This window comes from Ursus americanus, chromosome 31 (genome assembly GCF_024610735.1).
Source record: "Ursus americanus isolate L20-20 chromosome 31, mUrsAme1.1.p, whole genome shotgun sequence".
NCBI classification, from domain to species: domain Eukaryota; kingdom Metazoa; phylum Chordata; class Mammalia; order Carnivora; family Ursidae; genus Ursus; species Ursus americanus.
Genome location: NC_142157.1, coordinates 23565008 through 23580494, shown reverse-complemented (window position 1 = coordinate 23580494; position 15487 = coordinate 23565008). Strand labels below are relative to the sequence as shown.

The following is a 15487-nucleotide window of genomic DNA, read 5'->3' as shown; positions in this document are numbered from 1 at the left end:
CATTATACCTTCTAGTTCCATCCACGTCGTTGCGAATGGCAAGATTTCATTCTTTTTGGTGGCTAAGTACTATTCCATGGTGTGTGTGTGTGTGTGTGTGTGTGTGTGTGTGTGTGTGTCTGTATACCACATGGGTCCTTCTTATGTATGTCCTCACATTCATGTCAACAAGATGTCCCACTTCTGAGACCCATGAAGGTCTGCTGGATGCTCTGGGAGCCAGAGCTGCAGGCCAACTGCTCAGAATTTACACAAATACCATACCTACAGAGAAGAAAACAAGTGGGCAGTCTTTTTATTTTTCTAGGAAAACTCATTTTCCATGAGTTTATTCTATTTTACTTGCGTGTAAACATCTCAAAACAAAAATGTCCACTGAAGCATGAAGCATCTAACTATTGAGAACAATGGGCTCCTTCCCCTCTTCTTCTGTTTTCACCTCTACCCAGTGGCCTTCATTCTTTGAAAGCTTTTACTTTACTGTCACATAAAATTGAGCAATGGGGCACCATCTCCTAAGACTATGCACGTAACGTGTGAAGCTTCATCACTGAACTGTCATCATGCTACCTACCTTTTCTCAGGAGCATTTGACACATTATAACACCTGAGTAGCCCACCAAAATTCAAAGACTTAGAGTACTTACATTTCTGATCAAGTAAGAATTGATTTTTCTCCTCTGAATCCACTAAAAAAAATAAATTCATCTACATTTGACCAATCTGAGAACAAAACTTTAATATAGTTTTTATAAATTTGGTTTTATATTAATTTTATAGAACAGAACTCAAAGACCAAAAATTATCTACATATGACTTTCTTCCCAACTGGTAGGAAGACATGAAACATCATGCAGCATTATTATTGTCATGTCTCAACTCTACGGAGACAAGGAAAAGCCTAAGTAGCAATTACCACACTCATGAACGAGGATAAGTGAAAAAATTAACAAGATTTCTGGGGTGCCTGGGTGGCTCAGTTGGCTAAGTGTCTGACTCTTGATCTCAGCTCAGGTCTTGATCTCAGGGTTGTGAATTCAAGCCCAGAGTTGGGCTCCATGCTGGATGTGAAGCCTACTTAAAAAAAATTAGCAAAATTTCTGTAATTTTAAAAAGCGGGAATACAAATGAGATTTTAGAAAGGGAGCGATGGTTCTCAGTTTTTGGTTATGTACATACAGGAGGGAGTGAGATTGAATACATTAACTATAACAAAAGCTAACTGAATGATTTATGCCACTATGATAGGACCATGCCTCTTGCTCCTTAGAGAAAGAGCTCTTCAAGTTCTCTTATGCTCTTACAGTGCACGCACGTGTGTGTGTGTATGTGTGTGTGCGCGTGAACTGCTTTTTTCTTGGAAGCCACAACAAAGGAAATAATTGAGCAGGGCATGGGCAATTTATATAGGAAGTGCAAAAAGCACTTGTTATTTACACTCTAAAAAATTTTTATTTAGGGACGCCTGGGTGTCTCAGTAGGGTAAGTGTCTGCCTTTGGCTCAGGTCATGATTGGGGTCCTGGGATCGAGCCCCAGGTCAGGCTCTCTGTTCAGCAGGGAGTCTGCTTCTCCCTCTCCCTCTGTGCCTGCTCTCTCTCTCTCTCTCTCTCTCTCTCTCTCAAATGAGTAAACCCAATACCTGAAGGAGAAGAACCCGTAGAAGGGAGGCTGAGGCTGGATCACAAGGTGGGTGTGTGCTGTGTAAGGAGAGTGGTAGGGAGCAGTCGGTAGGGAGCGATGAGGCAGGAGGGCAGTTTGCAGTGTGCTGAACAGGACAAGACAGGTGAAGAAGGAGGAAAGACGGGCGTGTAGACGTCCTTCCAAAAGGACAGCAGAGACACAGGGCAGTGGCTAGAGCCGGGCATGGTCGTGGAAGCAGTTTGCAGAGATGCACAGCTGTAATGTTTGTCCACTCCATTGTGGGAGAAATGCTGGGGCGGGAGCGAGAGGGAACACTTAAATCCCTGCGGAAGAGGAGACGGGATGCAGGGCAGAAACAGAGGGACCGACATGTACTCGGACAGGGACACTCCTTCCAGTGCGACAAGGAGCAGCGGATGAGGGTTCTCAGTGTCTCCGTGAATATGTAGAGATGTCATGAGCTGAGAGCGAGCATGTGAGCGTGGGTGTACACACAGCAAGTCAGAAGATCGAGAAAACGGTGTCAAAGTCATCTTGGAGACTCAGAAAACAAATGACTGGGAAGTGGCCCCTGTCTTGCAGGGCTGATGCCCATTCGAGGCCTGCGGTCATGAACCAGCTGTGCAAGCAGTCACTGCAATGTGAAGGTCTGTCCAGCCACGTGTGGCTGTGCTGGGGTGGCAATACGTGGCTCAAGTCAGCCTGGTCAGAAGTTATTGAGTCAGGCAAACATGGCAGAGGGAGAGGGAAGCAACACTGCTGGGGGGAGGGGTCTGCAAGGGGACAATTCCAATGGAGGGCCATGGCACGTAGGCTGAGGAGGGAGGCAATCCTGTTGGCAAGGACACAGTGGGTCATGGCTCTGGAGCCCCCAGTGGTGCGTGAGCTGTTGTCACAGGGTGAGAGGAGGGAATGTGGTGGCTGGGCTTGGAGGTGGTGCATTTGCTGGAATGATGAGGTCTAAGGCATGACTGCAGAAGTGGGTGACTGAGGTGGGATAGAGAAGCACCCTGGGAGTGGAAGAGCAGCTGGGGTACCAGGTGGGCATCATCCATATGTATGTTAACATTCCCAAGAAACAATTATAGGAGCCGTGTACCTGGGACCTAGGAGCTAATATCATGAGTCCAGGAGGAAAGCTGACGAAGACACTGGTGGTGAGTGGTCCAGCCAGCCTCCAAGGAGCCGCAGTGAGGGAAGGAGGAAGAGGCAAGTCACGTAAGCTCAGCCCCCACTTGAGAAGCCTGCAGGGAAGGCTGTGTGAACTCAGGGACATTTCAGACCAGGAATGGGGGCGGTGCTCAGAGAAGAGGGGGAAGGGAGTTGGCTGCAGCCATATTTGTGCCCAGTGGACACAGGGTGAGGGCTATGGCAGGCAGGGGTGGGGTGGGGTGGGGGAGGCTCTCCTGGACAATGTCCCTTTCTAGTCTGCACCCTACAGCCTGGCTCCTCTCCATTTATAAAGGCCCATGTGCAGGTCCACACTGCAGAAGCCCAGCTTCCTGGCCACTTGAGAACTTTCTACCAAAGGGTATGCTGGTGGACCAACACCTCAGGGAAAGAATGGGCAATTCAGAGAAAGCAGAAGAAAACTGGAACTAAGAATGAGAACAGCTGGTAAGAGAGAAGATGAGGACTAACTCTGAGGAAAAGTGGGGGAAGGGCCAGTTAAGAAGAAGAGCAGGTGATGAAAATTATGGTGCCTAGGGCCCTTAGAACACTGTGTAACATATGGTAGGTGGTCAGTTTTTTATTTTTATGTATTTATTTTTTTAAAGATTTATTTATTTCAGAGAGAAAGAGAGCACGTGAGACTGTGCGCACGAGCGGGGGGGAGGGGCAGAGAGCAAGGGAGAAGGAGACTCCCCGCTGAGCAAGAAGCCTGACACAGGGCTTGATCCCAGGACCCCAGGATCATGACCTGAGCCGAAGGCAGACGCCCAACCAACTGAGCCACCCAGGTGCCCCGTGGTCAGTTTTTTTTTTTTTTTTAAGATTTATTTATTTATTTATTTATTTGACAGAGAGAGACAGCCAGCGAGAGAGGGAACACAAGCAGGGGGAGTGGGAGAGGAAGAAGCAGGCTCACAGCGGAGGAGCCTGATGTGGGGCTCGATCCCAGAACGCGGGGATCACGCCCTGAGCCGAAGGCAGACGCTTAACGACTGAGCCACCCAGGCACCCCATCAGTTTTTAAATTAAAAAATCAAAACATTCAAGGCTGTAAAAGAAAAAAATGAGTCTTGAGGCATATCTAAAAAGAAAATCTGCAGCTGCTGTGACATGTGGGTCACGCTCCCTGTTTAATCACTTTGTGCCAGTCCCCTGCCATGTGGATACGCGGCACAGCAACAACAGCTCCAGTCAGAATCAGAAGAGTCCCAACCAGGCTGGGTCCAAGTTGCTGGCAGGCTCCATGGGTTCCTCTCCTCAGGAAATGCAAAGTAGGTCTCAAACTCTGAAGCCACAAGGAATCTGGTCTAGAGGATTCGTAGTTTTCATTTGATATTTAAAGAGCTGCAGTCGGCTCTAAATTATACTCTGAGAACCCTAACCTATGCCCGTCTGTATCAAGGACATTCATTACAACCATTTGACTCTTGCTAGAATTTTCTACTGGGTTAAATTCTGATAAAGACCAAAATTCTGATAAAGATCATTTTGGTCTTTGTTGGAATTTAGTCCAGTCGAAATGAGAGCCAGACACTAAAGATTCCTCTCTCAGTGAAGAACACAAGAAGGAAGTATAATCGTTCCCTCATTTCAAGAAAACCATTGTCACACCTCCATGTTCACTGCAGCATTATTTAGAAGAGCCCAGACGTGGAAACGCCTAAGTGTCCATCGGTGGATACATGGATACAGAAAATGTGATCTACAATGGAATATTATTTAGCCATAAAAGAGAAGGAAATCCTGCCATTTGTGACAACATGGTTGAAACTGGAGGACATTATGCTAAGTGAAATAAGCCAGACTGAGAAAGACAGATACCGCATGATCTTACTTATATGTGGAATCTAAAAAAAACCGAACTCACAGAAACTGAACAGACTGTGGTTGCCAGTGGGGGGTGGGGGAAATGGGCGAAGCAGCTCAAAAGGCACAAAATTGCAGTTATAAGATAACGAAGTCCTGGCTATGTAATGTACAGTATGGTGACTACAGTTAATACTGTATTGTATATTTGAAAGTTGCTAAGAGAGTAGGTCTTGAAAGTTCTCATCACAAGAAGAAAAATTTGCAGCTATGTGGAGTGACGGATGTTAACTAGCCTTACTGTGTCCATCATTTTGCAATATATGCGTGTATCAAATCATTATGTTGTATGTTAATTATAGTGGCTGGGTGTTCACCTCTGCGCTTTTCCCACAGTCACTCAATAAAAAAGGAATGAATGAGTTCACCTCATTTGCAAATGGCACATGAATGTGGTTACATAGAAAATGATTGCTACCAAATGGCATTAAAATGAAGTAAATAAAAAATTAATCTGATGGACATTAAAAGCCAGGAAATAACGCTCTCTGGCCCATGATTTATTTTTATTTATTTATTTATTTTTAAAGATTTTATTTATTTATTTGACAGAGATAGAGACAGCCAGCGAGAGAGGGAACACAAGCAGGGGGAGTGGGAGAGGAAGAATCAGGCTCATAGCGAAGGAACCTGATGTGGGGCTCGATCCCACAACGCCGGGATCACGCCCTGAGCCGAAGGCAGATGCCTAACCGCTGTGCCACCCAGGCGCCCCTCTGGCCCATGATTTAGACGAAAGAAACTGATCCCAGCACAAATACATTTGACACAGTGTTATTCCCAGTTCCAACCCCACCACCAACGCAGGGAAATCCCTTAAGCTTTCTGTATTAGTGTCTCCGCAAGAGAAGTTAGGAGTGAGGTCACATTTACGCACATCACTGCACGTCAGGTGGGTTAAGAAAATGAGGGACAAGAGAGAGAAAAAGACCACACCTGAACGTCTATGAACCTCTTTCTTTTTTTTTTTTTTAAGGGGGGGATTTTGTTTTGTTGTGTTAAAAAACACATACCATTAAATTTACCATCTTAACCATTTTTAAGTGTACAGTATAGTAGTGTTAGGTACATTATTGGGCAACAGATTTTTAGAAACTTTTTGTTGTACAAAACTGAAACTCTACCCCCTTGAATACTTATGAACCTTTGCTCATGAAGCTCAGGTGGGGTCCTGGGCTCTGAACCCACAAGGTGAATATTCTCAACTTTGGAGAAGAGAGAGATGCAGTATGAGCAGAGTGGTGGGGGTCCCTTCTTTTCTCTCACATGCTTAATGGCTGGGCCTAAAGAAACAAGATCACGGCCAGCAGATAGTTTAACCAAAAATTCAAGTGTGTTTGCACATTCACACGGACAACACACGTTGTGTCCAGCTCTGGGTAAATTCACTGCCATCACCACCTGACAAGAAGCTGTCTCTTGTAAGATCTTAGTAGTTGGCCCAAAAGTTACTGTCACTTCTCTTTTTCAATATTCAACGTACCTTGGAATCCTGAGACTATTTGGACAACATCTTCATACACCATTAGAGTGGCGGATCGTTCTGGAAGCAGGCCCAGGCTCAGTGAAGAAAATACTGCAGAAACAAAAATGGACATAAGGGAATTCTGACATTTATATCAAAACACCCACTCTAATTTTTGGGCTACGCTGCATTCTTTGTATTGTCTGATTTCACATCAATCAACAATATTGATTTTTAGTATTGTGACATAATAAGATATATATTATTTGGTGTCTGCCCCTGGTTCCTGACACAGAGCTCTTAAATCCTTTGTAATTTCCTGGCTGGTAGGAGGATCTTTTGTTCTAATGAGGCAATGCTGGGTGGGCTCCTGGGTGGGGGCTGGTCACCAGAAAGCTGTGATTAGAAGCTTGGAACTTTCAGCCGCACCCCTCCACCTCCAGGGAGGGGAGAGGGGGTAGGGATTAAATTCATAATCAATCATACCTACATAACGAAACCTCCACGAAAATTCCAAAAGTACCCGGTCTGGGGAGTTTCCAGATTGGTGAATGCATCTATGTGTCAGGAGGGTGGGACACCTCAACTCCATAGGGACAGAAGTTGCCATGCTCAGGACTCTTCTAGACCTCGTCTGTGTGTCTCTTCTTCCAGCTCTTCATCTGTATCCTTTATGATATCCCTTCTAATAAGTTGGCAAATGTAAATAAATGTTTCCCTGAGTTCTGTGAGCGATTATAGCAAATGATTAAACCTGAGAAGGGGTTGTAGGCACCCCTGATTTGGAGCCAGAAGGACAGGTGACATGCTGGGAGTTGTGTGTGAAGTGGGGGCCAGTCTCGTGGGACTGAGCCCTTAACCTGGGGGTCTGCACGAACTCTGGGTAACGTTAGAATTGAACTGAACTGTAGGACACCCAGTTGGTGTCCAGAGAGTTGGAGAATTGGTTGGTTTGAGCAAAAGCCCCATTCATTGGGTGTCAGGAGTGTTGTGAATGCAGAGAAAGGAAACATTTTTTTTCGTTTAAGTCTGATTAGCCAGACTTTCAAGATGCTACGTGAATGCTGCAATCTCTCATATAACAACTGCTTACACTACAACAGTCGACTAGTTTTTATTTGCTAGAAGTTTTTAGTAAAGTATCTGAGTTTCTTCAGATTAGGAATATACTACACATTATATGATTGTAAAATATATAAAGTTAGATATTAATGTTAAAAAAAGACTTTAAAAATATGTGTTCAGGTTAACAAAGGCCACATGACAGAACAACACGTCCCTGTATTCTGGAAACTAGTAAGATGATAGCACTCGCACTATTTTGAAAATTCTTGCTTAAGTACCTAGACTTTCAACTAAAAAATTCACAAAGCCTCCATGTTTCTGGGTAGAACATGAATCTAAGAGAAAACAGATAAATATATTATGGAAAAATAATACTCCCTAAGGTCACTGAACCCTTAGTAACATATCAGACATCATTCTAAGTGCTTTAAATTTGGCAATTTATTTGAATCTCAAAACAACTCTGTGGCTGTGCTTGGGTGGCTCAGTTGACTAAGCCTCCAACTTTTGGTTTTGGCTCAGGTCATGATCTCAGAGTCCTGGGATAGAGCCCCCCTGCTGGGCTCTGTGCTCAGCAGGGAGTCTGCTCGAGAGTCTCTCTCTCCCCCTCTCTTTGCCCCTCCCTCTGCTCACGCATGTGCGTGCACACGCGCGCTCTCTCTCAAATAAATAAATCAATCTTGAAATAAACCCAACTCTATGAAACAGATATTATTAACTTGTCCATTTGACAAGTAAGGAAACAGGCTCATAGATAAGGAATTAACTTGTCCAAGATCCCACAGTGGGTAAATACTGGAGCCAGGACTTGACTCTGGAGTCTGTTCTCAACTGCTATGCTACACAGACTCAAATTCAAAGACCCCCTGGGCTTTATCCAGTCCAGGTTTAAAGATGATAACAGCAAGGTCTAGAGAGGTAAAGTGACTTTCTGGGAAAATATCAGGGACCAGAAATATCAAGTGGTAAGAATATCTGTTGCGTAGCACTACTGGCTCTTAATAGCGCCAGGAGGGGACCAGTGAGCTGGCCTTGGACACGACCTCTCTTTTCATATCCCCTCTACAGTCAACTTATTGAGCTGCCATTATATACAAGGCCTAGTGCTCGATGCGTGGAACAGATCAATGCTGGAGGCAACCTGGGCCTGCGACTTTCTACATTAGAAGGGGCCTGGGGCACACAACAAGAGGAAGGTGCTCATTGCCATGAGCAACACAAGAATGCACCTCGGTACTATGGAAACAATCTTCAAAATACAGTTACCATCTGACCCAGCAATTCCACTTGTAGGTAGAGACTCAAGAGAACTGAGAATGTATGTTCACACAATAACTTATAAGTCAATGTGCATGGCAGCACGAGTCACACTAGCCAAAAAGTGGAAACAACCCAGTATCCACCAACCACTGAGAAGATAAAATGTGGCCCATCCATACGATGGAACATCATTCATCCATAAAAAGGAAAAACATATTGATTCAGGCTACCACATGGACGGACCATGAAAATGCTATGCTAAGTGAAAGGTACCAGACACAGAAGGCTCCATATTGTAGAATTCCATTTATCTGCAATGTTCAGAATAGGTCAACCACAGAGACAGAGAGGAGATTGGTGGTTGCCAGGGTCTGGGAGCCATGGGGGAGGGGTACAGAAAATATTCTGGGATTAGTCAGTGGTGATGGCTGTATAATCTTATGAACTGCACACTTCAAAAGGGTGAACTTAATGGTTTATGAATTATAATTTTAAATACAAAAGCAAAAAAAAAAAAACCCAAAAAAGAATAAGAAAAAAAAAAAGAATTCACCTTAGGAGTTCAAAGCTGGGAGAAAAGTCCACTTCAGGTTGGGGGAGGGGGGATCAGGGAATGCGTGTGGGCCAGGACTAAAGCAGGGAGACCTGCCTTGGATAAAACCTTCATAACCACTTCAAAGGGACACTAGCCTTCTTTAACAATGACCCCTTCACCCAACAGCACTGGGTCCCTAATGGCCAGGAAGAAAGGGTCACTGTAACGATGCTGCCTTCGTGAACGTCCTGTCCCATCGGAGAGCTCACACACATTCCGAGTGGCACTTCCTGCGCCCTGAAAAGCTCTGTGCCGACTGCTGTGGAGGACGCTGAGCTCTGAAATCACCTGCGATCAGTCTCTTGAGATGTGTGTGACCATCACAGGGTGTTCTGTAAATATTTCTGACCAAAAACACTGGGTACTTCCATACGTAAGGCGTCCACTCTAGCAAACGTTCTCAAACCTTATTTCCTGGAGACAAAAATGACCTCTCGTGAGGAGTGGGCCGCGTGGCAGCAGAGGGACCACAGGGGCTTCCTGGAGCAGAAGGGAAGGCACTGAATGCTCCAGGGGGTGAGAGAGGAGGGCAGGGAGAACCTCAGACCCCCGTCACAGAGGAGATGCTGACTGATGTCTGGAGGTTCTTGTCGTTCCAAGCAGATGTTTGTGGTTTTTTTTTTGGTAAGTAGAGAAAAGAATGTCTAACTCTAACTGTGAGAGTCAGGAAGACTTCATGGAGCAACAAACAGCCAGGTTGCGCACAGAAGACCCCAGACGAGCTGGCCAAGAGAGCATCAGTAAAGGAATAACAGTGCGGACAAACACAGAACGGGAGACGTGTCAGGTTCATCAAGAGAACAACAAATTGCCCAGGCGTCTAGACCATGAGATATGTAAGGAAGAAGTGACGAGGGGAGGAGGGTCTAAACTTTATCCTGGGGACATCAAAGCCCTTTAGGCAGATGTGTAACATATTATATATATATATATATATATATATATATATATATATATATATATATATATATATGTAGGTACATATTTTTAAGACACGAATGCTCACTGAATATAGAAGGTGGTTTGAAGGGGCAGATGGACCAGGTGTGGGGCTGCTCCAACAGGCTTGGTAGGGCGATAACAGTGGACATGGGAATAATTACGAGGTGGACTTACAGTCTTTTGTGGATGGACTGCATTTCCTATAACTGAATTGGTTTTGCCTGTTCGCCAAGGCTACAGGGTACTCTCCTTATGCTGGGCTTCCCCCTCTCCAATCTACACCTCCTTCCTTGAAAGGCCAAAACCAACATATTCTCCAGGAAAGATTGTCAAGGATGGAGAAAAAAAAAAAATCCATTCCAAAATCTCTGAAGGACGTACATGCCAACAAAACCGTGTGTGCATGTGTTGCGAAGAAAGCACTTTCTAGTTTCAAATTTTTACCGCATTTTAGGAGAGGCTCCCAACTTAATTCTTTATTCCTCGTCCAGTTCTCTGCAGTGCCAACAGTATTAACTTGACCTCCAAAAGCTTGCATGGAAACCATAGTTTACTCTGCCTTTCACAGTAGACAAGTCCAAGATTTGGTCACCTTTTCTGTCAGGTTCTAGCTAAGAGGATCTTTATTATGTTTCAAGGGATCCTTGAAAATTATTCTAATTAATTTAGTTTTTAGAAAGAGAAATGTGGGCTCAGAGAGCCACCGGTGATGGGCCCCTGTGTGTGGGGGGGCGACAGCCGGGGGTGGGGGTGGGGCAAGAACCCAGGGGTCTTTTTTTTTTTTTTTCTAAAGATTTTATTTATTTATTCGACAGAGATAGAGACAGCCAGCGAGAGAGGGAACACAAGCAGGAGGAGCGGGAGAGGAAGAAGCAGGCTCATAGCGGAGGATCCTGATGTGGGGCTCGATCCCATAACGCCGGGATCACGCCCTGAGTCGAAGGCAGACGCTTAACTGCTGTGCCACCCAGGCGCCCCAAGAACCCAGGGGTCTTCATGCCTAGTCCCAAACCCTTCCAAATGAACCACATCATTCCCATTTTTTGACTCATTTAAGAAAATGGATATTATGGAAATGGTTGCTTTTTCTCAAATGATCCTGTTAACAAAGTCAAAACAAATGTAATTACAGTACACTGAACCCTCATTATTCGTGGATTCAGTGTTTGCGAATGCTCCGCCTTGCTAAAGTTCATTTCTGACCCCACAATCAATCCTCATGATGCTTTTCTTATATGCAAGTACAGAGCGGTCAAAAATTTGCATCCAGGATGCACATGGTCTCAGCTGAGGTCAAACAAGGCAATGCTCTGCCTTTTCCTTTCAGCTTGCGTACTGTAAGCGTCCTCTGGCGATCTATTTAGTGCCAAGTTTTTCACATTCCTGTGCTTCCTTTGGTGATCTTACTGTTTAAAACGGCCCCCAGGCTCAGGGCTGCCGTTCCTAACTGCGGGAAGGCTGGGACGTGCTTATGGGAAAAATACATGTTAGATAAGCTTTGTTCAAGCACGAGTTATGGAACCGCTGGCCAAGAGATCCATGTTCATGAACCAGCAGTATATATTAAATCACGTGTCTTTTATTTATTTATTTATTTATTTATTTGAGAGAGAGAGCACAAGCAGGGGGAGGAGCAGTGGGGAAGGGAGAAGCAGACTCCCTGCTGAGCAGGGAGACCAATACAGGGCTTGATCCCAGGATTCCCAGATCATCATCTGAGCCAAAGGCAGATGCTTAACCGACTGAGCCACCCAGGTGCCCCTAAATCATGTGTCTTTAAACACCCCAAAACAAACATAAACCAAGGTGATGTACTGCTTGGCTGTTGAAAATGTTATGACAGGAAGCTCGTCAGACCCTAACCCTGAATTTCCCCCTAAAAGCCATGGCTCAGTATTGACTACCCCAGGGTCCATGGTGACTTTATAGAACATACTGTTACTTTGTGCAGCTGCTCTCCCAGCAAAGGTGCAATTGTGGTGTCCGGCTACCATTTAAACTTCCCTGGGTTGTTTCCAGGGATTTCTCAGTGTGAAAAATGGAGGCGGTCAAACATTTTCTTCATATATAACCTAATAAAGATCATCTTCCTATTTTGTGGGCCTTCTCAGGGTTCTGTCCCAGGTCTGCCCCCTGTGCTTTGGTGAGTTCATGGTTTTGAACTCAACAATCCTAATGAGTTTGGGGTTCTTACCTCAACAATGCTAATGACCCCCAAACCACACTTCTACCTCCAAAACCCTTGAGCCCTCAAATCATTTCAAACTACAGGCTAAACGCATTTATGTCCCAGAGGTAGCTCAAAACCAGTGTTCCCTCTACTAAACTCATCACCAATGATGTCCCCAACACTGATTCCTGCCCCACCTCCACCTGCATTCACCTCTGTCTGAACCCCAAGCCTGGGGAGAGGATGCACAGGTGAGTGGGGAAGAAGAAGGGGGCTTCTTTTAACCTACTTCATCAACTGAGTCAACTTTAGGGAACCATGGAGTGGTGGGTCTCCCAACCCCATCGTCCATCAGTTCTATCTGCTCTATCACCAGCTAGAAACCCAAGATTCAGCTTACATTTCTTCTGTTTTGTCCTTTCCCTTAACTCTCTCCCACCTCATTCCCAGAGGCATTCTGCATTTTGTCTGCTAAATATTTCTCAGGTTTATCCTCTTTTCTCTAAGATTTTTCCAAATGATCTCCTCAGTTGTACCTATATCACAAAGCTCACAAAGCAGTGGTCTCCAACTTTAGAGAATGCTTTTATCTGTAAGTGGAGCATGTGTGTTGGGAGGAGGTACTTGTTAAATTACAGACTTCTGGATCAATGTCCCCAGACTGAATGGATGAGTCCTGGAATCTGTGTTTTTTATAAGCACATTTTCAAAAAAGATTTATTTATTTATTTGAGAGAGAGACCATGCAAACACAGGGGGGTGGGAGGTGCGGAACATAGGGACAGAGAGAAACTTTAGCAGGCTTCCAGTGTCAGAGCAGAGCCCGATGTGGGGCTCGATTTCAGGACCCTGAGATCACGACCTGAGCCAAAACCAAGAGTCAGATGCTTAACTGACTATGCCACCCAGGTGCCCCTTACAAGCATCTTCTAATGCTAATATCCACTCATCCTTCAGACTCAGCTCCCCTTCCACCTCCTCCAGGAAGCCTTTATTCCCTCACCTAGGCTGAACCTTCCCCCTCCAGCATCCCCTATGCATATATACACATGCACATACCCAGTAGATGGGAATGGCTTTGGTGGCTGACTACTTAACTCCCAAACTAAGTTACAAACTCTCTGGGGACAAGCTCTGTGTCTCTAGATCTCTATTCTCAGTGGCCAGGGCAGTGCCTGGCACATAATAGGTACTTAATAAATGTACATTGAACTAAAGAGAATTTTGTGAATGCGGGTAGACGCCAGGGCTTTATGAGACAGGTACAGCCACACTTGGCTCCCATGTGTCCCCAGAGGCAGCGGGGACCCAGATGGAGTGTGTCTAGTAGTACGCGGCACAGACATGAACACTGACACTGGTATTTTGTCAGCCATTGTGCTATTCATTGAACCCCTACTATGTTTTAGGTTCTGGAAGGTCGTTTATGTATGTTAACTGTTTTTAATCAGAACAACTCCACCAGGTGGTATTAGCTCCATTCTACAGAGACTGGCAAGGAAGCTAGAGGGGCTCAAGCACAGACTGGGTGCCAAACCAGGTCGACCGGTTTCCAAACTCCACACTGGCAGCATCTCCCTCCAGCCCTCAGCCCGTCCTTGCCCCTAATCCTGGTGCCAACATGTAATGTGGTCCAGGTGCTAGTGGCAGCCTGAGGTGAGGGGACAGAAGGGGGGCCATGTCCACCCCCCACCTACTCCACCCACCCTACCCCATGCTTGCCCCTGTGGGAGACCAGCCTGGTGAAGGGGTGAATGGTGACTTAATACTGTGGTTTGTAATAAGAAATATGTATCTGGTCTTGGTCCTGTTTCTGGACCACCACTCCTAAACCCATGGAATTTCCTAAGTGATAAGAGCCATAAAGGTGACTTGTGTTACTCCTAACATGTCCCTTTCAATGTGGGTTTAGCTAATGAGGTGACTTTTGGAAAGGCCCCTAGATAACCTAAGGGTGGGGGCTGGTGGCAAGAGGACCAACCAAGTTGGAACGTTCAGCCCCACCCCCTTGACCATGGGGAGGGGAGAAGGGCTGGAGGTGCTGTCAATCACCAATGGCCAATAAGTTCCTCAGTCCTGATTATGTCATGAAGTCTCCATACAAACCCAAGAGGATGAGGTTAGAGAGCTTCTGGGCAGGTATGCACACGGAGGTGCTGGGAGGGTGGTACGCCCAGAGAAGGTGTGGAGGTGCCATGCCCCTTACTACATCCCTCGCCCATATGATCTCCTCCATCTGGCTGTTCGTTGTTAGACTTTGTAATAAACCAGTTATCTAGTCAGTAAACCGTGTTCAAAACAAAAAACAAAAAAATCCCCATAGGCCTAAACTGGCGTCACTTAGGCCAAATCACCACCCCCAGTTTCAACCTCCCCCAGAAATACAGTTTTAACTGGGTCAGTCATGAATTTTTTTGATCAGCATCAATGAGGTAATCTGTCACATGGGCCCTCTCCATTCTCCCTCGAAAGAAGATGAGGTGACCCACCTAGTAAGATCCCCTGACGTCCCCCTGAGGAAAAGTGACCTTGCCTGAAGCAATCCTTTCTTTTCTTTTGCTAATAACTCCTCACCCCACCCTCCTTCCTCTAAAAACCTTCCCTTTTGTGCCACTCCTTGAAGTTCCCCTCTACTTGCGAGATGGATGCTTCCTGCTTCACAGATCACTTCGATAAAGCCAAACAGACCTTCAAATTTACTTGGTTGACTTTTGTTTTAATGACTGTCCCTGAGTTCTGTGAGCTACTGCGGCCAATGAGTCGAACCCGAGGAGGGGGGTTGGGGGACCTCTGATTCATAGCCAGTGGGTCAGAAGCCCAGGGGACAACGTGGGCTTATGATTGGCATCTGAAGTGGGGGAGAGGGCAGTCATGTGGGACTGAGCCCTTCACCTGTGGAATCTGGTGCTATCTCCAGGTGGATAATGTCAAAACTGAGTTAAATTGTAGGACACCCAGCTGGTGTCCGAGCATCTAAGAACTGCTTGATGTATGGAAATACCCACACATTCAGAACCACTGGAAGTGAGGAAGAGTACTGAGGAGACACAGGAGTGGGTTTTCCCCTAGCAGGTGAGAAGGGGGAAAGAGAAAGACAGTGTCCCCATCACCCCCGCCTCTCTGGCCAGCGTTCTCTCAGGCCCCATGAAGCAGAATGAGGAAACTCTGTTCCAGAGCACTGCCCCAATGGCATCCTGCCAGTTAGAATCAACAAAGTACGAAAGAGGACGCTAGGGAAATGGGCAGAAACTCTAAGGCTTTTGATTCTGTTGTGTGTGTAAACTGAGGGAGAGCCCCCGTCTGCTTCAT

General features: G+C 45.8%; 1 protein-coding gene across 4 annotated transcripts in view; it reads right to left on the bottom strand.

Annotated features, from left to right (window-relative positions):
* The window catches only part of FAM171A1 (family with sequence similarity 171 member A1), a 125530-nt gene that overhangs the window by 41155 nt on the left and 68888 nt on the right, over nucleotides 1–15487 (bottom strand). For all 4 annotated transcript variants that reach the window (XM_045787913.2, XM_087857669.1, XM_087857668.1 and 1 more), the window contains exon 3: nucleotides 6165–6257. In XM_045787913.2, the coding sequence (XP_045643869.1) occupies nucleotides 6165–6257 (93 nt within the window). The remainder of the gene's footprint in view (nucleotides 1–6164; nucleotides 6258–15487) is intronic.